Source organism: Chlamydotis macqueenii, chromosome 8, assembly GCF_036417535.1.
Source record: "Chlamydotis macqueenii isolate bChlMac1 chromosome 8, bChlMac1.mat, whole genome shotgun sequence".
Classification (NCBI taxonomy): Eukaryota; Metazoa; Chordata; class Aves; order Otidiformes; family Otididae; genus Chlamydotis; species Chlamydotis macqueenii.
Genome location: NC_141563.1, coordinates 8,409,654 through 8,431,853, shown reverse-complemented (window position 1 = coordinate 8,431,853; position 22,200 = coordinate 8,409,654). Strand labels below are relative to the sequence as shown.

The 22,200-nt window shown below is 38.3% G+C and overlaps 1 protein-coding gene across 2 annotated transcripts in view; it reads right to left on the bottom strand.

Annotated features, from left to right (window-relative positions):
* BRINP3 (BMP/retinoic acid inducible neural specific 3) overlaps window positions 1–22,200 on the bottom strand; it is a 203,547-nt gene that overhangs the window by 70,614 nt on the left and 110,733 nt on the right. For both annotated transcript variants that reach the window (XM_086753209.1, XM_086753210.1), the window contains exons 3-4: window positions 21,029–21,219; window positions 11,660–11,850 (exon numbers count right to left, since the gene is read on the bottom strand). In XM_086753209.1, coding sequence (XP_086609335.1) covers window positions 11,660–11,850; window positions 21,029–21,219 — 382 coding nt within the window. The remainder of the gene's footprint in view (window positions 1–11,659; window positions 11,851–21,028; window positions 21,220–22,200) is intronic.

Sequence of the window (22,200 nt, the reverse complement as noted above, 5' to 3'; positions counted from 1 at the left end):
CCAGATGATTCTACTGCCTTTCTGCTATAGATCAGAAAGGAGGACTGATCCTGGATTCTCATTTCAGTCAAAATTTATTGGAAATGAGAGTTGCTAGTTGTGTTCTGTATACAGTCTGATCTTTCACATTTGGTCTGTCAAAATAAATGGAAAAAAAAAGACCATTTCTTTTACACTTAAGTCCTGTCAAATATGCACAAGTCAAGTGAAGAAGCTTCTAGTATAAGGACTGAGATGGTTTTGGTTATATCCACCCTTAAATATAGAAACTTTTAATGCTGAACACTGAAAAGTCTGAATATTGTAGAGACTGCCTTTAGTGAATGAGAACTGGGAAGGTGTAGATACCAAACTATATTTTCTTTATATTCCTTAAAGTTTGATTGAACACACAAAAAATGATAGAGAAGAAAAAAATTACTCTGTCCAAAATTACACATCATATCAGGATGTGTAATTTCCAGGAGCTGGTAACTTCAAATGAGAGTTCAATATTTTACTTAGAAGAACAAAAGTAAAATTGGTTTCATAACTTTGCTGAGTTTGATTAAATAATAAAAATACTCATAACTGCAAACATATCAAATGGTACTCAGTATTTCTCTAAATTTACAGTAATAAAGACCATTGCAAAGTTGAAACACAAAGGATTCAAACAAAAAATGCCATCTTGAGAGGTAAGAATTAGAGCTGGATGGAAAATTCCTATAAATATGCCAAGATCCTCTGTTTTCATCAAGAAAGACCAGATCCTTCCCAGTGTAAATCAACACTGAATTTAGTGGAGCATTGTGGTTTTGCACCATGAGAGTTTCCACGCTTTTGACAGGTGAAAATACCTCTGGCACATGGCATTGAGCACGTTTCATCAAACCCTACTCTTAGACCTTAACTCATTCACCATCTATAAAGATTCATGAATGAACTGACTGCTCTTTGGAAACTTTTGGTTAATGGCTGAGTGATTCTTGATATTCTTGTTTCGTGAACAGAGGAAAGAGAATTTCTAACATGCAGAAGACTGCTCTTACAATTAGGGTCCAGGGGCAATGTTATCCAGACAAACTGCTGTGCCTGGCTGGAAAATCATTCAAATCATCCTGATTCATGGGAATAAAAAGACCTACCAAATATCAATGCCTGTTCATTAGGCTGTACATCAATGTGTCCTGTTGTGGGTCTTGCATTGATATAATTTTTGAAGAAAAGAAAAAAAAAAAGTTTAGAATACAGAATCTTGTTACAAGGGCTTGTTTTATTAATTTCTTTCTGGATCTGACACAGATGAAACAACACCTAGGGCAAAGAATGATGTATCATAAAGGCAAGTGCATTTCTTCAACCAAAAAATAGGAAAAGAGAGAGCTAGAGTTCCTATGAGCATGAGAATCTAGGGAAAGAGGGAAGTTCAGAGGAAAAAGGAGGAAACAAACGGAAAGAGAGTAGCGCTTATTATCCGTCCTATGGGGTCCCGTGGAAGTAGAAGGGCTTTGTTCTGCTCAGGATTGAAAGGAACTCCACTGCCTGCAGGTTTTGATTTGTTTCCATGTAGACTGCCATGTAATTTTGAAAATTTCTAGAAATATCTAAGTATCCAGCTCCTTTCATGGCATGGTAGGTGAAAAACCCTTTGACACGAGTTGTTTTTTGAGTTTCAGGTCTTACACAGCTAAACATTTGCAAGAAATTAATATACGTCACTGTATGGTTTTTTCATGCTATTTTACTGTTAAATTGTTCAGCTTGTACGTAGAGTACAATTCTTTCTAAGCTATTACACTGTGATAGTAGTATATAACTCTTTATATCACACACTATAGACTTGCCAGCTTTCTATATTTTCACCAAGGAAAGGACAGACCCTGCCCAGTGTAAACCAGCACCAAAGTTGTTGATAAACTTGATTTAATTATCTTAAGTAACTTTCCTTATTGTCTTTTTAGCATTGTAACCTCCTGATGCTGTGGAGTTTAACAAGTGAAATGCCTTTGTCTTTTACCTCAAGAAAAAAATAGTACGATACTTTACCCTTCCATTAGTACAATACACCAACTCCTCTCTACAGGATTATTTTAAATAGATTGATCTTTATGACCAAACTAAAATTTTCAGACATAGATTAAAATAATAACGCTTCGTTATTTTTGCATATCCTGAAAAAAAAAAAAAAAAGAAAAGCAGACCCACACATTTTATCATTATACTTTAACTAAGTAGATAAATTGCTATGCTTGAAGGAACACAGGGTATTTATTTCTTAGAATGATATGCATGGCTCAGTATTGCTGTGAATGTCGTATTTCAAACAGAGAACCAGAGTAACAATAAAGTCTACTTAAATAGACTAAAATGTGACAGAAAAAATATTGTAATGTTCCTCTTCAAACCATTTTCTCTATTATCTGCAACACTTTATATCACTTATTTTTACACATTAAGAATTTCATGAAAAGTTTAAGGAAAAAACATGGAATGTTTTTTTCATTTTCAAGGCTCTACGTACTCCTGGGGAAGATACAGTTATATTTCCTTACAAATCTACATACTAAGTAGAAGAATGTACACCGGTATCCTCTATTTAGTGGAATTATTACAATTGTTGGAACACTATGAACTAGTATAACTGCAACACGCTAATTCTTTGTTGGATTTTTTTAACTTTTTTTTTTTTTAAAAAATATTTACTTTTAACAAAAATCACAGGAAGAATACTGCAGATGCCCTAAAGACTGTGAAATGTATTAACTACTCCTTGGGAATGAGAGGATTAATTTGGATAATCTAGAGAGAGATAATGAATACTAGTTTGATAAATTAGGAAGATTATGGTTGAGGTTGAATGGAGAAAACCCTGATCTCAACGATATCAATAGGCATGCAAAGAAACTTCTTTGACTTCAGTGGAGCTTATTCATTGTATAAGGTCAGAATCTCACCACGAAAAATTAGAAACACTTTTTATTTTTGATACTTGATTCAGCAATAAAGTCTGTAGAACAGTGATGAAACTACCAACCTTTCAGACGTTAAAGATCTGAAAACACTATAGTAATCACTCAGTGTCATCGAAAGTCTCAGGGATGAATAATGAAACCTTTCTAAAGCCCAGCTTCTGCCACAGCATATATAGGCGTTATAAGCATTATCGTGTTTGATGTTACATTATAGGTTTGGTGCCAGATCTGCAAGTCCTGCTGAAGCACTGTGTGAAGCCCTGCAGGTAGAAGTAATGGCGAGCTGCAGAAGACAGCAATGACATAACTCTCAGAATCAGTTGCCTCTAAAGGATTCTCACACAAAGGGTATTTTCTACCACTAAATCGACAGATTGAAGAAGATGATTGCACTTCAAATTATAACAGTAAAATATGTGCAAATGTATTATGGGTATGAATTCTATAAGAAAAATAATATGAACACTGAAACCTCTTGACAGCCTTTTATTATTCTCTAGGCTTATTTCTTCTGACTCTTAGTCTGTATTACCCTGAGATATTCTTCCTAATCTGGCCTTTGTGTTTACACGTGTTGTCGATACATGCTATCTCCTATTTCTTCGGGTTCAGAGGTAGGGAAATGTTCTGTGAGATTTATAGTCCTTGCTTGGCATTTTCTGACCTGCTGACAGGCAATAGCTGTCAATTACAGAGTGGAGGACATTGAGAGTGCAGAAATAAGTTTCTCAACCCATACCCAAACGACTGCACAGCCAGAATAAAGACCAAATTAAAATCTACACAAATCTGAGTGCCTCCAAATTAGTGCTGGAATGCTTTGCTCTAAGTGCATTGTTCAATATGTTCATTGTGGATCTGTCAATATTAAAAACTTTCTCCATTTTCTGGGTTTATTTACTTTAGTTTCACTTTTTAATGAAAAAAAAAAAAGAAAAGAAACTGTAGCATGAATTGTTTATAGGTTTTGGACAACTGTGATGGCAAGCGTCCCGTGAGTGCTGAGAAGGTCTCTTGTTTACGTATGTATATCTATAACCTGCTTAGGGTTTGGCAGGCTTTATTTTCTTGGGAGTTTGTTTTACCCTTCTCTGTCGACTAAACTACGTAACTGATATAACAAAGTCCTTCAATGGTCTATCATGTCCTCTGGTCTATCCTTTTTCGTTGTTGCTCTGTGCTGTTTTGGTTTTGCGCTGGTTTTTTTTTTTTTTTTTTAAGGGAAGAATTGTTATCTAAAGTCTTTCCAAAATGCATATCCTAGCATCTCTATTATGTGCTATTTTGTTGCTTTGAAAGCGTTTCATGCTGTGTTACGAACTAGTTGGCGATGTTATAACTTCTTGCACTCATTACTCCTCTGTTCACATCCCTGAAAATATAATGAGACAGCGTAGTCTGCTAAAGCACATCCTTCTATGAGTGTGATGCTGCTGCTCTGTGATATATTACATCAATTATGTTGCTGAGTATGCATTCTGAGAGTGTTTAGTAAAACATGTTGCTGCATTAACTTGCTGGTCCTTTTTTTCCCCTTTTCTCTCACTTTCTGAACTAGTGAGGGCCATATTCTCAAAGGAATTGTGCTGCTTTACACCAGAGCTGACCTCTACATTGCCTTTTAGGGAGAGCAGCCCAATTTAATTAAACCTTGACAGTCTGAATGAATTAAGGTTATTTTAAATATTATCACCTGAAATTCTTGAATAAGATAGGGTAATAAATCGTTAACCTTTACACTTGGTGTATTCTTAGAATTAGTTAATGGTCCACACGTAGCAGTCACAAGATTTCTTTATACCTATGATGAATTTGATCCAAAGATCTCCAACAGCTCCCAGACATAAATGGATAAATCCTCATGTATTTCAATTTTATAAAAAGACAAAAACACAAAACGGTATAGCTGGGCTCAAAGATTAGAACATCAGCATTTTGATTCCGGCTGTTTAAACATGCCTATCCAAATCCACAGTTAAATTCAGCTTACTGAAAGACCCTTAGGAGCTAAGCGATGCCCAAAACGCAATGGAAACTAGATGGCTAACTGCAGGGCCCAGTTCCTCTGGTAAATTTAGATAATGACATAAATTTAATTTTTTAAAAAAAAAAAAAACATACCTAGACATACAAATAGCAAGGTGATTTTGTGAAGCTTTTAACAATGAGTGAGATTTTCAAAGCAACCTCCAAAAGTATTTAATTCTCACAAAAGTTTTACAGGAGCTTACCACATCAAGACAAAGATTTGGGAGCACAATTTCTATGTATTTCCTGAAAATCTTAATTTTTACCTCCTCCTTTGAAAACCTTCAAGTTTTGGTCTCCTATGAAGGCATCTGATCTCCCAAGGTAGTGGAGAAATGGGAATTTCATAATGGACATGATCAATATCTGTCATTGAAAATACGTACTCCAGCTTTTCCTTGACATGCTGAAGTAATGTCACCATACCTACACAATGGAGAAGCCACACATTTTTGAAAGGGGACAACAATTTCTGCCTTTTGGTTCCCTAGATTTGTCCAATTAAAATTACATTTACTATTTAACTCCTTCAATGGAGTCAACAAACAAACACCTGATATGACAGGTCTTTCCGGCCCAATGTTTCTAACTGTGATTTTACAACGTAAAGCTCTTGCTGAGCACAATCTTTGGAGTTTCTTTTTACAAGGCTTCTCAGCTTTACAGTCTTAAATCCCGTCCACAAACTAAATGTGGAAACTGAAGCCAGAAAGGTGCAAGATCTGGATTTCAAAAGCATCAAAAATTTGTCTGTTTACACAAACCTGTAAAAACTGTCTACATTTAGAATTTGCCAGAAGTCTGGCAGAAGCACAGGGTTTTATGGTATTTCAGCATTTCTACGTTTGATTACAGCAATTACTTGAATCCACAGAAAAACACATTCAAGTATGAGGTATGAAAAAAAAAAATGAAGCAGGGAAGCTTTTTCAGACAAAACAAAGAAAAAAAAAACCTTGTCTGGATTTCAGTCTGAGTTTTGAGTGAGAAGCTAATTTCATTATGCTTCGGTTTCCTCTCTAACAGCCTCCCATGAGCCATTCATGGGTTAATTGTAGATAACCAGATATATTTACCATCACAATAGAGCCCTGTTCTTTTAAACTACTTGTAATCTAAAGTTTTCAGAGACAACAAAAGTGCTTAAATCTCGCATAGCAAAAAAAAAAAAAAAAAGTGTTTTGGGGGAAGAGAAGAGCAAACTGCACAATAAAATTTAATTGAAATTAGAGGGCACATTCTCAAGGATGTTTATTCTTTCTCACTCAGATGGAAATGGGCTGTAATCTGGCCGTAAATAGCTGGTAGAAAATCCAATTTATGCATCTGTTCTGTTGCCTCCTGTTCTTCTGTCGCACTGTGGCTGTGCCACAGCTGTCTGGACCCTACACTGTATTCACCTGCCCCGGCTCCCCTGAAAGGAAATGCATTCTGGAATGGAAGAAGGTATCCTCAAAAGCAGCCTGATCTTATTAACCGGCAGCGTCACACTTGCTGAACACAGCTATGTTTATCCTCTTGCAGAATGCAGTGAGAGTATTCAATAATAGTTAATTTACTGTGTGACCAATGCATTTCTTATGTGTTCTGCACAATCGTTTGGACTTCTTGTAGAAGTTCGTCAGCAACAGTAGTGGAATTATGGCTTCTAGTGAACAGGAATCGGGGTCATTTGAGCAGGAGTATAGTGCTGTCTCCCAGCTGCATTAGGCTCAGAAAGCAGAATGACATCTAGAAGTGCTATGCACAGCTCTCTGCCACCCACCCACCATTGAAAAAGTCTCCTAATTAGTTGTCGGGAGTTCAGATGCATGATCTCAGCGCCCTACACCGAGATCATTCTGCCAGCGGGCAACGGCAGGACATGTTGCCAGGATCACAGTAGATGCCACAGGAACTCCTGACTTTCATGGCTTGTTTACGCCATCCATCAATCAGCAAAGGAAAGAGGTCAGTTATACGGGTTAGGGTCATTGCAGAGTCCTAGGTCTCAGGTCGTTTCACCTTCCCCTGGGCCTCCAGCTGTGGTTAGATCTTCAGTAGGTGCAAATTAGCATGGCTGCACAGAATCAAAAGCAACGTCGAATTGGAAGAGCTGAGAGTACTGCTCATTAAAGATACCACACGGGAAAAGAAATACATTTACTGACTTTCTTTGTATTCTACTCCCACGGCTGTACAGGATTTTATTAAACAAGAGGAGAGCGTACCCCATCATCCTAATAGGGATGTTAATAGGGAGAGCTAGCAGCCATCAGTGCATCTGAAGAGAAACTTTCATCGGAAAAAGCTTCTAAATTGAGCATGCAAAGGAAGTAATGGTGGATCTGTAATATTTCAAACCCAACAGGATGTACAGCCGTGTAAATGGCTATGCAGAGTAGATGCAGCCCTCAGGCACTTGGTGAGTTTCCAGGGAGGCCCTTGAGGCTGCAAACTGTTGATTTAGCGTATGAGCCTGACTACTGACACTGGAGTGCACGCGTTAGAACAATATTGAAAGAATGTATGGATCAGGGACTTATTTAAATAAGTTAAATATTGATACAGGCTCTGGGTAGCTCCCATTTGGTTTTCAGTCGGAAAATGCTGTGACCTGGTTACCTTTTTTAATATGGAATAAACAATTTAATGTCTATGTGATTAATGTGACGCCTCAATCAGTTGTGCTCACGTTATTTTTAAGGATAATTATGTCGCAGCTAACAAACTTGATTACCAACAAATTTGGTTAACAAACTTGATTCGTCAAATACGTCTCTTCCACTCCCTTCAGCACGCTGCACGTTAAGAGATTTTGCTCTGAATGGTATTGTTTTTCACTAGACAAACAGGAATTAAACATGAAGACTTTAATGTTAATTCTCACTTCCCTCTTCTCAATGCTTTCCTTTCTCTGTGACACAACTTAGTTTCTGGATAGAAAAGCTTAATTATAAAACTTATCAAAATATTTTCTTCTTGCATCAGTCCCACACAATAATGTATCAAGACCTGTAAGAGAAAAAAATCTGCTATCCCATATCTCAATGAATTTGAATGAAGAACATAAGAATTACTCAAGTATTCATTGTTTTCATTACATAAGGGGGGAAAAATGTTCCATTAGGTCTCACTTTCTAAAGATAAATTGTTAGAACTGGGGAAAACAGATATTTATTACAAGGTTCAGGGGTTTTGTTTTCTGTTTTTGTTTTTTTGTTGTTTTTTTTTTTTTTTCCAGAAGAGTAATTGAGCTTGCTCATTCTCCCCTAATATTTGTCTGTTGTCGATTTGGCTTTGTCGATTTGGCTTTGTCGATTTTGGCTTTTGTCGATTCAGTCAAGACACTGAATGAACCCTCTCCGTCTCCCATCTGTAAAGACCTCAGACCTTAGTCTGTGAGGGAAGCGCTAGAGGAAGAAGCTGGAAACATTAGGAACTGAATGGCTAAAGCTAGACACAGCCCTAGTTTGTGAATGGGTGAGTTACTCATTGCTATCCTTGCATATGACTGAGCACTGCTCCAGCTCTGTTAAATGCTCATCCTCTTCCTTGTCCTGGATGAATCCATTCTCAGTGGTGCTTTTAAGGCAGCTTCAAGACCCCCTCTACAACTGCATATTTAGATTTTTTTTCTTACAGTTTCATGCTCCTGTAGATGAGATAATATTTCTTCCCATAACATTATTATTACATTTCTGTTGCTAAACGATCAGTAAGCCTTATTGATGTGTTACCAGTTTACAATGCATCCAAAAAGAAAAATTCTCCCTCCCCAAACTAGATAGCCTCAAAGACAGATAAGTCATGAGAAAAGAAAAATCATGAGAAGGGGCATAGAGTTAATATAGTAAACTGTTTAGCAGACACATCTTGTGTTTATAAGTATTATCCTTTTGCTTTTTAAGATCAAATACACATTTTTTCTTTTTGCAGGTACAACTATAGAAAAATAGAGGTGTGAAGAGTGATCTGGTCTAACGTGAAAACTGAGGCTTGTACTGATTTTGGAACCAAAAGGAATGAAAACTGTTGGCTTTGTTTGTGTTTCTGAAGGAAGAAAAGTATATTTTAAATCTCTCTTCTAAAAAAAAAAGAGTTATACGAAATATTCTTAATACTCTAAGTTTTCCTTTCTAGAACATTAACGACTCGTCTAGTATAGTTGAGTCTAGTATACTGCATATTAAAAATCCACCCCAAATGTAAATAAAATTGACTGACAAAAAAGGAAGGAAAAACAAACTATTCAAAAGATAACTATCCTTTTTGGTTTTTTCTTTTCAAATAAGTTAATTTATATGTACATGCAAATTGTGTTTTAAGACAGAATTGCTATCTAAGAGCAAATAAAAAAATGATAGTATCAAATACTAAACAGCTTCTGAACACAATTTTTTGTTGTTAAGTATTCACCAATCAAAAAAGTGATTGTGTATCACTTGGAAAACTTCTAACACAAATTCAGAATTTTAGGGATTTCTAAACCTGTTCCAATACTTCTGTATTGGATTTCTTTTACGCTGGTCAGAAAGGAGTTACGGTAAGCTGAGAGAGATTTTCTTGGACTCCCTTTGCTAATTCCCAGTTCGATCTCTCGTGCAGAGGAAGGTTTTGGCAGAGCTGTGGTGAGCAAGCCAGCGCAGAAGGGGCTGTGACTTCAAAAGCCGCCCAGGAGTTTGCTGGTCTAAAAGGCACTGGGTTCACCCTCCTCCTTGGAGCAGCCCAGGAGAGGAAGGCACAGAGCTGGCTGGTGGCCACCCTCGTCCTCAGGTTCCCCATGGTGTCACTTCTCCTGAATCAGCCCTCAGGTTGGTCTGCTGGAACACAGAGGTCTGGCTCTGCAGCTTTGCGGAAAGCCTGTACTCTAACGCAGATGTCAGTATAGATGTTTTAATAAATAATCCTGAAATATGCTATTCACATCATGAATCTGGAACTTTATTTGATTGTTTTCCAGTTTAAAAATAGCAATGTTTCAAAAATCTGTATGGAGAGAGAACAAAAAAAAATGCCCTCCTTGGCTGCTTTTGTGTTCCTAGTTTTCAACAGAAACATGTTTTTTTGTCCAGTTAAGTGTCCTGACACTAGAAATTTGTGATGCAAATGCCCCCAGTCTCTCAATGAAAGCAAGCTAAAAAGTAAGGGTATCAGTACTGTTGCATCTGATGTGAGAACCATGTTCTAGAGACAGTCAATTAACCAGACCAGATTTGTTGATGCACTACAGCTTGCATTTGTATCCATCTCAGTGAGGTGACAGAGAGAAAACTTAGTCTTTTTGTAGTGCTTGTAAAAAAAACTTCGGACGTACAGAAGATTCGTTATGTAAATTGTTAGCAAGCAGGGTTGAATTTTGCATTATGACATGAATTTGCTTTAAAAAAATTTCAGTGACTAGAAAGGAGAAATTTTTTTCAGAGACCATTTTGTCTCTACATTTCTATGTTCTGTCACTTCGATTACTGCTAGTTTCAGCCTTATCTTAACATAGAAGGAAAGTTTTGCATGTGATTTGACGGAAGGAGCCCAGTTTTAAAGGCTGCTTTACATCTACATAATAAACATTGAGATTATGAAGGTCAGAGGGATGGGTAGTATGATGGTCTGCAGCAAGACTGTGCGATGTGATGGATAATCCTCAGATGAGATCAGATTCTGGGTTGGTTCTGCTGCATTTTCAGCTGTGCTGCCTCAACAGCCAAAGGCCATCCTGCACCTGCAGGTGACCACCTCTGAGCTGGGGTTAGCTGCCATGCCACCAGCCCACGATGGATGGGACAGGAGGAATATCCTCCATGTACCAGCAGCCAAGCTGAACAGGTGCCGAGTATTTATATTTACTTGAGTAACAGCGAAGGTACTTGGCTTCAGATGGTCTTTAATGAAGACCTTAGTTAGCACTGGAAAGATCCAGCGAGTAGAATGGATTCTAAATCACATTTTGCATTAAAAGCTTCATAATTAATGCATATTCAACTGCAAGTTAAAATGTTATTTGCTTTTCAATGCTTTAAATGGACTGAGAGACATTATTTCCAATAAGCAACACTGGGCTAGAGAGCTGCTCAAAAAAACAGTTGTTGGTTTATAGAATACCTACTGAGGCACTGATGTCAGCCAAGCATCCTCCCGTGCGATGAGAGACCTACCACAGTCAATAGGCAGGAAGCTTTGACTGACAAACTGTACTAAAATAAATTCCTAACAGAAAATAAGATATGCCTCCACAAAACTGCAGAACCAAGAGCTCCAAATTGTCCCAAACGTCAGTTAAAAAAATTTAAAAAGTGTCAGTCACAGAAATACAATAACTACGTCTGAAAAAGAAGAAGAAAAAGAAAGAAGAAAAGGAGTACGAGGGACCTGTACGCACTCGTACACAGTTATAAGTCTGCCTGTAAATGCAGTTGCTGAGCATACACGTCTCAACAACCAAAGACTTCTGTAAGGGCCACTTGTATCATCCAAATTATGTATCATTCATCAAGAGTAACATCTTTAGTGAGTTAGACCTTCTTCTACACTAGAATCTTATTATCAATTGAATGCTTGGATTCAGGTAAAAAGTTTAGAACAGTAATTATTGTTTTGCTAACAAATCTTTCTTTTCTAATCAAAACACATTTCTCCTGAGAAGCTGCTAGCGAATCTGGAAACACATCTGCAGGTCACTCCTTGAGGACCTCCCCTACCTTTATGGCCGTGGAGGCAATCTGGATGTGGTGCAGTCTGCGCAGCGTGCTGTCCCTGTCAATGAAGTAGGAGGCTGCGAGCTGGTGCAGGGTCTCCAGAGTCACCGCAGAGCTGTTTGTGCTGGAATCACTTCCTTCTGACCTCTTGCTCAGCTTCCGTTTGTCCACAAAAATTGTGAGTGACTCCTCTCCTGAGCACGGAAACAGAAACCACAGCTTTCATCAGTGACATCTTCTGCAAGTCTCATTCTGCCAGAAATAAGGTGGCAGGTCGAAGTTTTCCCTAGCTGTTGTCTAATGTTTGATATCCCTCCCTGGCAGCAGATGCAGATACGTCAGTGCCTAAGCACACAGACAACAGACACCACTCTAGGTTTGTTTTGTTTTTTTTTTTTTGGGTCCCTTGTATGAAGAACAGCTATACAATAGGACACATTTATGCCTACAATGCAATGACACTGGGGATACATCTGCTATACTAACTCTTGTTTACCAACAATATATTCTGTAGGCATTTAATTTAATTTGTCCATAAAATGTGTATATTTCCAAGGTTGCTTAATACTTTCATTTTTTTTAGTATGTAATATTAGCATAAAAGAAAATTAAACCAGCATAATGCATGAGACTTTTTCGTTGTTGTTGATTCCTTCTTTTAAAACATGTATCATACTGTTTTCAGGAGAAAGATACCTCGTTATAACTTGTTATAAGCGTTCTTGTTATAAACAATCCTGTGCTTTCTGATAAATCCAGCAAGGCTGAGATGCCTGAAACCTGAGATAACAGTTGTCTTAAACCAAATTTATAAAACTGAAAAGTTTAAAAAATGTTAATCAGTTTCATTAAAAAAGGGAAGCACAAGTAACACTTTCCTAACTCCCAAAGCAGAGAAGCTCCACCATCTTACATTGTGGATTTCTCACTTCCTTCGTCTTTAAAGAGACACAGAGAAATACTACTGAATTCAGAAATTTTAATTCCTGTAGGGTTATGGAAAACAAAACCAAAGCCAAATCTCACTTGTTAAACTGAGTGAGCTATTAAGAACCATTCCAGATCAGACCTACTGATACTGCTAAATTTGTAAGGAATTTTCCATGTTTATTGTTTATTTAATGGAAATTTTTTTTTCCCTGCATTTTTGGCTAAGCACAAATTCATCCATTTAGTAATGTACTTAGGCAAAACTCTTTACTTCAGAAAATTAATTAGAAAAGTAACTTATTGACTCAGTACTTCGGTGCAACCTATGTCCGAAATACTTTTCTCACTTGCTCAGCCTGTGTTTGATAACTTACATTCTTCAACATGAATCTCAAGAATCAATAAATAATATAATTATACCTGTATTTTAGGTGCTGAACAACTCAACTGAATGCCATTTCCTTGTTCCTGGAAAGAAAGCTACCCTGATAGGGTCGGACTTGCCATTTGTGCTAGTTTCATTGCTCGCCCATCTGCTGCAGTCACGTTTTGCCCATACAGAGGATGAGATGCCAGCTTTGGATGGGTTTACGTGCCAAAAAATATAGCAGGAGAGGTATAATATGTAGGATGAAAACATGACATCATCTTTAAAGGGAGATAATCCTGATGGTGAGCAAGGCTGAATAAAGAATACACGCCTCCATGCAGGAGACCACATCGGTTGACAACTTTCACACACAGCTACCTAGGCTTGCTAAATTCATTTGTGTCTGGAGAAAGATGAGTGCGTTCATGTTAATCAATGTACCTTACGGTGTTTCCTATTCTCTCATAAATTCAGAGAACAGTCAAGCCTTTTAGATCCTATATAGGCAAAACTGCCATTATCCAGGAGCCTCTTACCTAATCAGACCTTCCAGGCTTGTCCAGTATGGTCATTTTGTCCTGGAAAGGACAGCTGCTGCCTAGGACAGCTGGCTATTCCAGATGGACACTACCTCCCTTTTCACCACTATATTTACGCTTCTCATCTTACAGCTTCGTAAAGGAATTTTTTTTTTTTTGTGCGTGCAGTCATCAAAGCAGGGATTAATTACCTGAACCCCAGAGAACCAGGAATTAAAACAGCCTCCGTAAGTAACAGGAGTTATGGTACCTAACCTTTCTGCCGGAATACGTAGCCGTAGGTTTGCACTTTATTTCACTACTGCCAAAACCTCCTGCAAAGCAGACTAGGGTTGCTTGGCACGGCGGGCGCGAGCACATCGCATTAGCGCAGACTTGTGCACGGCGTTTCGCTACGCTACGCCGACCCGAGGTGGTGCCGGTCCCGTGGCCAGGTGGGCCGTTATTCACCACTGTGCTGCATCCACACCAACTGCCACCAGTAGAGAACGGGAAGAGCACCACAAAGTGTAATGACTTGTACTTTGAGAGAAATTTGCCGTGAAAACCTGGGGTAGGTTCCAGCATTGTTCAGCTATGCCTGTGCAGTAAAACTCGCCTTTCAAATCCAGCCCAGTGTGAAAGATGTTTGGGAAGAGAAAAGCAATGGAGTGGGCTGAGATTTGAGCCAGAGGACGTGGGCTTTGTGCAGCTGGTTGCGGAGCTATAAAGACACAGTCAGCATCAGAACTCACAGGGGTAAACACTGCAGCAGCGACCAGCTCAGGCTGCCCAAACAAGGTGCAACACTTCACTAGGAGACTTCTCTCCCCTTTTTCCCCTTTTCCAGAAGTCTATCTAGTGTATTTAGATTAAAGTGACTTTTGCAAGCTCGGCCGGCTTTCCACTGAAAATATCATAATGAATTGTAAGGTAAAAGAAAATAGGCCCTTAATGTTGCAGAAAACCTCTGGAAAGTAGAAAAAAAAATATATTTCAGGATCTTTGTGTTTCATGAGCCAGTATGCCACCCCATCTTGCTCTCATGTAAACTCTTTTGATTGATCTGTTTTAGTAGAGATGGTGGGACTGCTTCTATTTCGACAGAATTCTGGTAAGTTTTATTATTAAAATAGAGTTTGTTTATTTTTCTCCCATCAAAAACGTTTGTTCTCCAGGGAATGGAGAGCAGAACTGTAATAAAAACTCCCATTTAAAAAAAAAATAACTTGAAAAAAAGACGGTGTTATCCGTTGTTTTGTTTTGAGTAGAAAATGTCAGGAAAATAACCTCTGAAGTCACTCACAGTTATTCCTATTATTCTTGTCTTGCTTGGTCCCGTGCTTGCTGGGGCAGTTGCTGGTGGGTGCGTTTTGGCAGGCGGGATCCCCGAGCATCCCCAGCCCTGCAGGCTCTGTCCCCACTCCCTGACAGATACGTTTTGCTTTTCGTGCTCTGTAACCGGCTTGAAATGATTTGGAATGTTTACTTTGACTCAGATCACATCAGATTACATCTCCCAAGGTTGAGTGAAGGCACGCAGCCGAAGTGAATTTGGTGTAAATGTGAAGGAAGCTCTTTCTTCTCAACAATCTCTGCATTGCATTTGTATGGCATCTCAAACAAGCAGGTCCTAGTTCATCACTGGCATTCTCAGGGACTATGCTAATACTAGATGCAATCAGGTAGGTTTCAAAAACATTTGCTGTTCAAAAGGCATCTTACAGATTCTGAACGTTTTTCATCTGTCAGGGCTGATCTAGCAATTGCTGGGAAAAAAAAAACAGATTAAAAACCAGAGAATTCCCTCACACATTGGTAGTCAGGCATCCATGTCACTGCAGACTTGAAACAGGGCTCCCTTTCGCACCCCGAACTTGGGGGTTTGCAAGGTCACATCACTGACTCATGTTTAATTTGTGGAAGGCAATTTGAGTTTTGAGTTAATTTAGAGAAAATTAAACCCATGCCAAAACAAACTCTTCTGTCACATGTGAAACATGGATGAATCTTGGTTTTCACTGGTTACAGTCTGCCACCGTGAAACAAGCTAAGAAGACATCCAAGCGTTAACTAAAAAACAGATGTCATTTAGAAAACTATTCAGGGTTATGAATTTTAAGAACTGAAAAGGATTAATGTCAGTGATACTAAGAAACATGGTTATTCAGTGTCAGATCCGCACAGCTGTGCTTTCCTCAAGCTCTGAAAGCAGGTTTTTTCTCTAATTCACCGAAAATCTCTCTAGTTCACCAAAACCAAATGTCAGTTAACTTCACTTTCGCAGGTTTAGCAGTCGCTACGCTGATGCTGTTTCACCAAGCAGCAGCTGCCACTGACAGCAGTGAGGAGCAGGAGACTGCCGTTCACGCTATAGGCTGACCTTGGCACAATGTACACCGATGGCCCCGGGAGCCCTGGAATTCGTAACTTAGCCTGTATATTTAATTCTTTCTAGGTTTATATGAACGTATGTTCCAGGATTTGTATTTCTAAGTTAAACTACTGACTTGAGACAAATATTCTACATGCTGTTTTTCCAAAAAAAAAAACCCCAGAAGAATGAAATAAAATAGATATACAGGAATTTAGCTAGACTCATAACCCATCAGTGGCCATTTACATATAAGACTCCTGAACAGCAGTTTATAAATGTCATTCAGAAATCAGAAATTAATTTTGTGTGCATCTTAAGAATATCTTCAGGAATTAATTAAATAAAAAATGCAAATCACCATCATTGGCATCATGGAATTGGAATAATGCTGTAACAACTGTAACTAAATATAATGTCTATTGAAAGAGTAAATATATTTTGCTATACATAATAATACATATTCATATGATTTAAATACTTAGCGCTATTTTCTGCCTCAGTTATTGAGAGATTGTTTTCCTGTGCCCATATCTTTGTAATGATGAAAGGATCATATGCCTTGATGTTTCACATTTTCATCCTTAGACTGGGTAGTGTTAGGAAAAAGCAGTGATCCAAGCAGTTCCCATCACTTCATGTGAGAAAGTGAGGAAACAGTAATAAAATGATAATGCTCAAAGGCAGATATATCTGAGCATCATCCACAGGTGAGCTCTGTCTTCATGCACACGCATGTGTCTTACAAAGTCATAAAGGTCTTTGGCCTTCGAAAGTTAATTATTATTCTAGTTAAATAGAATACCTCAGCTACAATGGCAGCAATGCATTACAATAAAAAGTTTACAAAAAAAAAAAAGAAGTCTTTGTTATAAAAAATAGCGTAGCACTAGTGGAAAATCTATTCATGTATAGGTCACAGACTGTACCATTAGGGTTTTATTAGGTCATTTTCCCAAACCTAAGCAGATGCTGATGAAAGCACACAGGTTCAAAAAGCATATCAATTAGTGCTAGGCCAGATGTGGTATCATTTCTGTGGTTCAAGTGAGTAACAGTGCACATGAATTCCACACTATCTGGTTTAGAATTTAAATTTTTTCTTCATTGAGTGGATGGGGACAGACAAGAACGAGAATCTATTTTTGCAATTTTTTTTCCTTCCCTTAGCATCGATAATCATAAACGCTGGAACATTTACATACTGGTGGGGCGGAGGGGGGAATCAGTCATTTGGGACTGGACTCTCCCTCCCAATAATCTGTATCTTACCTTGAAAGAAATGTTATAGAAAACAAAGGTCATATCAGCAGGTAATGTAAGCAATCACAAATCCTTCGGAGTTCATTGAGATTCACTGGTGTACACCACCTGGCAATTTCTCCCATCTCTGTAGGCGGAATAATATACTGCTCAAGAGGAATATTAATCAGGGGCAGAAAATCTGACCCTCTCTCTTCGGTACATAGAATAGTAAAGGTGTAACTATCAAACTCGCTTGCAGAACTGTAATCGGTGGAGAGGAGAGTGACAGGAGGTTGGGGTTAAGCTGATCTTCTGTCGCTCGTTAAGACTGCCTGTTGTAAAGACAAAACTACCTTTTTTTCTTTTAATTCTCAAAGCCTTCAACACGATCAAGGGATATTTCCCGACCTAGACTGGTGAACATATTGATGGTCTGGTAATGAACATTTTTAGTGATTACAAGTGCCAATAACAGCAAAAATAAATCAATCTCAAACATTTAAGAGTACCGTTCAGCCAATTGCCTAAAAATGTTCTGGTTTCATAAGAAGGTCTGAAGCTCACTGTTGCACGCTATTTTCTGTAAACCATTGAAGTGTACAACAGCTCTTGTATATTACTCAGCAAGCTGGACCTTCATCGCATCATGCTGTATGCAAGCAAAAGAGAAAAGTATAAACGTGGAAGAAAAGGAGAAAATGTGGTGCTGAGTATTGTCTCTCATTCAAAGGATAATCTTTGCTTTTTAGAACTGCTAGTTGAAAGCTGATAAAGAATTTAGAAATACATTTCATACAGTCAGAAAATAATTTAGACTGGAAAGGAATTCTGGCAGTCATCCAGTCCAATTCTCTGCTCAAAGCAACTCTAATTGAATGAGATGCTCAGGGACTTTTCCAGTAGAGCCTTCTCTCACCTTCAAGGATGGAGTTCCCTTGTATGAGTCCTCTCTTGCCTTTCCCCTAAAGCTGTTCTGGTCAGTGTTGGCTGGTCTGCCTAAATTTTCAGTTTTGCTGACACAAAGAGGATATGTGTTGTCCTAAAGGAGTGAAGGAAACTTCCCCACCACCCAGTGATGGCCCAACACAGCATCCCCCTTTGTGCACAAAAAATTAACAAAAAATGAGGAGCCACAGCCCTCCTTTCTCTTCAGATTTGGCACTGCAGACAGTTGATGCCGAGGCAGAAGTTCCCCCTGTGCAGCGGGACATGAGTTCACCTGTGGACCCACTGCTCAATCCCGTGTTTGCTGTGCATAGGGTCCTTCTCCCATGCAGCTTGAAGCTCCTCATTATGGACATTTGGCTTATGTCACAAGAAGATTAAATTTCCGTGAGAAATAGAAGCAGTGAGAAATGTCATTTTCCACTTTATCTTGTGGCAGCAAGAAAAACAGACCTTCGCTAAATTCTCATTTCGGAATGCCCTTGAGGAATGTATTTCCGTGTTTGTGAATAAAGACTTGGGAACGTATCACAAACAACCGCGTACAAGAGTTCCCTTTATGGTCAAAAAGGGACATTCATGAAAGCCAAATGGTCACAGAGGCACACGAATCTTATCACAGGATCATTTCTTTGCCAAGCTTTCCTTTGTGTCTGTGAATGCAGATGATTTGGGGATTCATTAAATAAAAATACTATGCACACTCAGTTCGGTCTTCTGCTTTTAAGGAGCTACATAAGTGACAAAGCTTCCAGAATAAAAGAACTTGTAATTAAAGGGAAAGTACGAATACATTATTGAAAGGAAAAAAAAATCTAATTACATGTTAATAAAGTGTGGACAAGCATCTCTGGGAATCCCCATTCAATCTAGGCCGAAAATGAGAACTAACACATACAGGAAAGTACAGGGTTATTAGCTACATCATGAAAGCATTCTTAGAAATTATCAATTCCCTGTAATTATTTTCATTGAACCAATTTTTCAAAGTATTCAGTGCCCATCCAATGATAATGGAAGGCAGCAGGTGTGCCTGAAATCATGCCTAAAAATTGAGGCTAGGGATCTAAATCCAAACCCATCAAAGTTAATACAGAAACTCCCTTTGACTTCATTAAGCATTGACAGTGCCCAGAAGTCAACACCATCTCCCTGTGAGCGGAAAATTTTTGCAAGCATGTGGAAGCTCCTGCCTTTTAGGGCCTTTGAGAGGCGACCTGAAGAGGGGTGAGAAAAGGGTACTCTACCACAGTTTCTCTGCAGCAAATCCTGAGGCTTTGCAGAGAATTTTGAATGTTTAAGCTACAATTTTCAAATGTCTTCAAAAGAACTACCCTTAAGTTTTAGTTTTTACTTAGGGCCATACTTCCTAAAAGGTGCCAAGTCTCTCTCTGTGATCAGTGTGATACTGTGGTTTTGTACTTTTAACGAGCACCTATTCTTGTGTTAGACAGTTTTCCTCAAGCTGTTAGGTCTAATTTCAACTTGAAAATTAATTTCATCATAAGGCTGTTAGTACTGACAGTTATATTAGGTAATAATTAGCAAACGTTAATAATACTAAAAAAATTTTTATGATTGAATAATCCTTGCATTAGGATATATACTGCAGCCAAATCTTTAATTATTATGCTTTATATTTTAAGAAATGTTTTCTTTCTCTTCTGCAGTTAGTGTTTCTGTTCAGATGTGCTATGTGCTGTATACACAAGAAAGTACATGGTCATTTATAAAAAGTGTACTTTTTACATGGAAGAAATACACTGAGTAATGAAAAGATGTTCTGTGAATGTTATTCCAAATTGCTAGTCAACACATGTAATTTGTCCTTAAAATCCTAATGCTAATGGATTTGCTGTAGAAGCACTTGTTCCCAAAATAGTGATAGGAAGACAGCAAGATAGAAATTCACCTTATTTCTAGAACAGTCTTTTCCAAAAGGGAGCTACTGCAAGCCATTTTAGTTGTTATAGATCTCAGATATCAGCCAAAAGAGAATAGGAAGGCTGTCATTTTGTTAATATATGGTCAGAATTCAGTTATGAAATGTATTAAAGAGAACAATTCCTCAGGTGAATAAAGGATTTTGACAAGACTGTCCTGCTGGAAGGATACTCAGTCACCAGAATTATCTTTAATATAATCACCCACCAAGGGATAAAACTGCATTTCTAAAATGTCAGTTCATTTTGTAATGCCTAGATGGATAATCACAGGTACTAATTGTCTTTCATTCAGAACAATTTATGCTCTCTCTTGAACATTAGGACTCTTCACTGGATTTCTTCAATCCATTTGGTGACTGGATCCCAATTGTACATCAGGCTACCCTTTCCAAATTAGTCTCAGGGGATCTAGAGATGCAGATTCCATTAAGTTAATAGGAATCACATAGCAAAGCCTCATCATCCCTTTCGGAAAATTTAGTCCCACTGGTTAAGTGGAGAGTAGTTCTAAAAAGGGCAGAGTGACAATATAGGCACTATAGTCCCCTAGCTGAAAAGATCTGTTGGAAATAATTGTTACTGATTTTCTTGCTTCATCTCTGCAGTATTGTAATGGACCCAGATACTTGTGTCATCTGTCAGTATGTAAATTGTTACACCAGCCTCTTACAGAAAAAAAAAATCACTCTTCTTAGTGACCTCTTAGCACAGAGAAACGTCCCCAAAAGACCAGGAGCACGCACACCAGGAGCTCAGGAAAAGTACCTCAGTCTCAACAATGAGATTCCTTATCTTTTTTTCTTTCCATAAAACTATTTACACAGCATCAATAAAGCAAAATTTCTCATCAGCAGAAGAAGGAGCCATGAGGCTTGGAGACAAAATCTTCTCTCATGCTTTCAAGTCCAGCCCAGGGAACGCTGTTCAGCCCAGCTGTTCAGAGGAGAAGGACCACTACGGTTTTCCAGAGAAATCAGTTGTGACCAGCTCTCTCCACTCATTCATACCAAACCCACACACAATATTTCCAGGCATTAACCTTACCTCCCAAGGTAGCTGATAGCAGGAAATGTGTCCCATATTTCTTGATAAGGTTTTCTGTGATCTGTTGAAGGGTCGGGCGGCGTCCGAGTAGCCTTATGTTACGAAAGAATTCAGGGGCAAGTGGCAGTGGGGAGCCAAGGAAATTTCTTCTTTCAACAGCAAGATTGTTTACTTTCCAGCGGCCAAACTCTCTGCAAAACAAAGCAATTCTCATTCAGAAACATGTCATTCAGACAAATGTTCTTCATTTGCAAACTACTCTGCTCTGTTGACTAGCTGGGAGCGACTAGCTGGGCTTGATAGTGACACTCTGTCATGTCTTACAGGCGTGGGACAAGCAACGAGCATTATTTATTAGAAGTGGAGGCAGCACTCAATAACAAAATCATTATTTGGAAAAAAAATACAAAATAAGCCACTTAGGATGATTCTATTCCTATATTTATGTTTAGCTTCCAATGTGAATACAGCCCTAGAAAAAAACAGATTTGCTACAGACCGAACTAAATTAATAATTTCCCCAAATTTGGACTGAATGAAACAAGTGTTTTCATTAGCACAAGGCAAATTTTAAAAACATTTCAAGACACAGGCTATTTTGCTTTTTGATGATGTCACTTAGGTACATAGCTGGCTAATTTGAACAATTTAGAGAAACACTATCACACCACGTTTGACCTTCTCAGATATTTCCAGTTTTCTGTGCTTTTGACATCCATTTTGAGGAAATACGCAGGCAGTGGGTCTGATTCCTAAAAATAGATGACTTTTCAATTGTAGGAGAGATATAAATGAATTCAAAGACTTGTCCCCTTCTCCTCTCCAAAATAAATCAATGATAGCAGGGAAAACAAGCAAGTCAATTACATAGCAATAAGCACAACTTTTATTCATTTACTTACCAATTAAGATACCAGATAGAGTTATTAGTGGAAGGACTCATTGTCCTCAAAATCTAGCCAAGATACACAGCGTTTGCTTTGGCAAGGTACACCAACAGCTCTTTTGATGACAGACTCGAGGACTGTGAGAATTAAGTCCAAGGCAACTTGTGGACTTGTCAACCACTTGTGGACTTGTCAACCACTTTGTTGAGTCCCTCGTATAGCTATGTCAATTAACATTTCCCTTAAATAAGACTGTAGAAAAGCAAAAATATCAGCTTGAAAGAT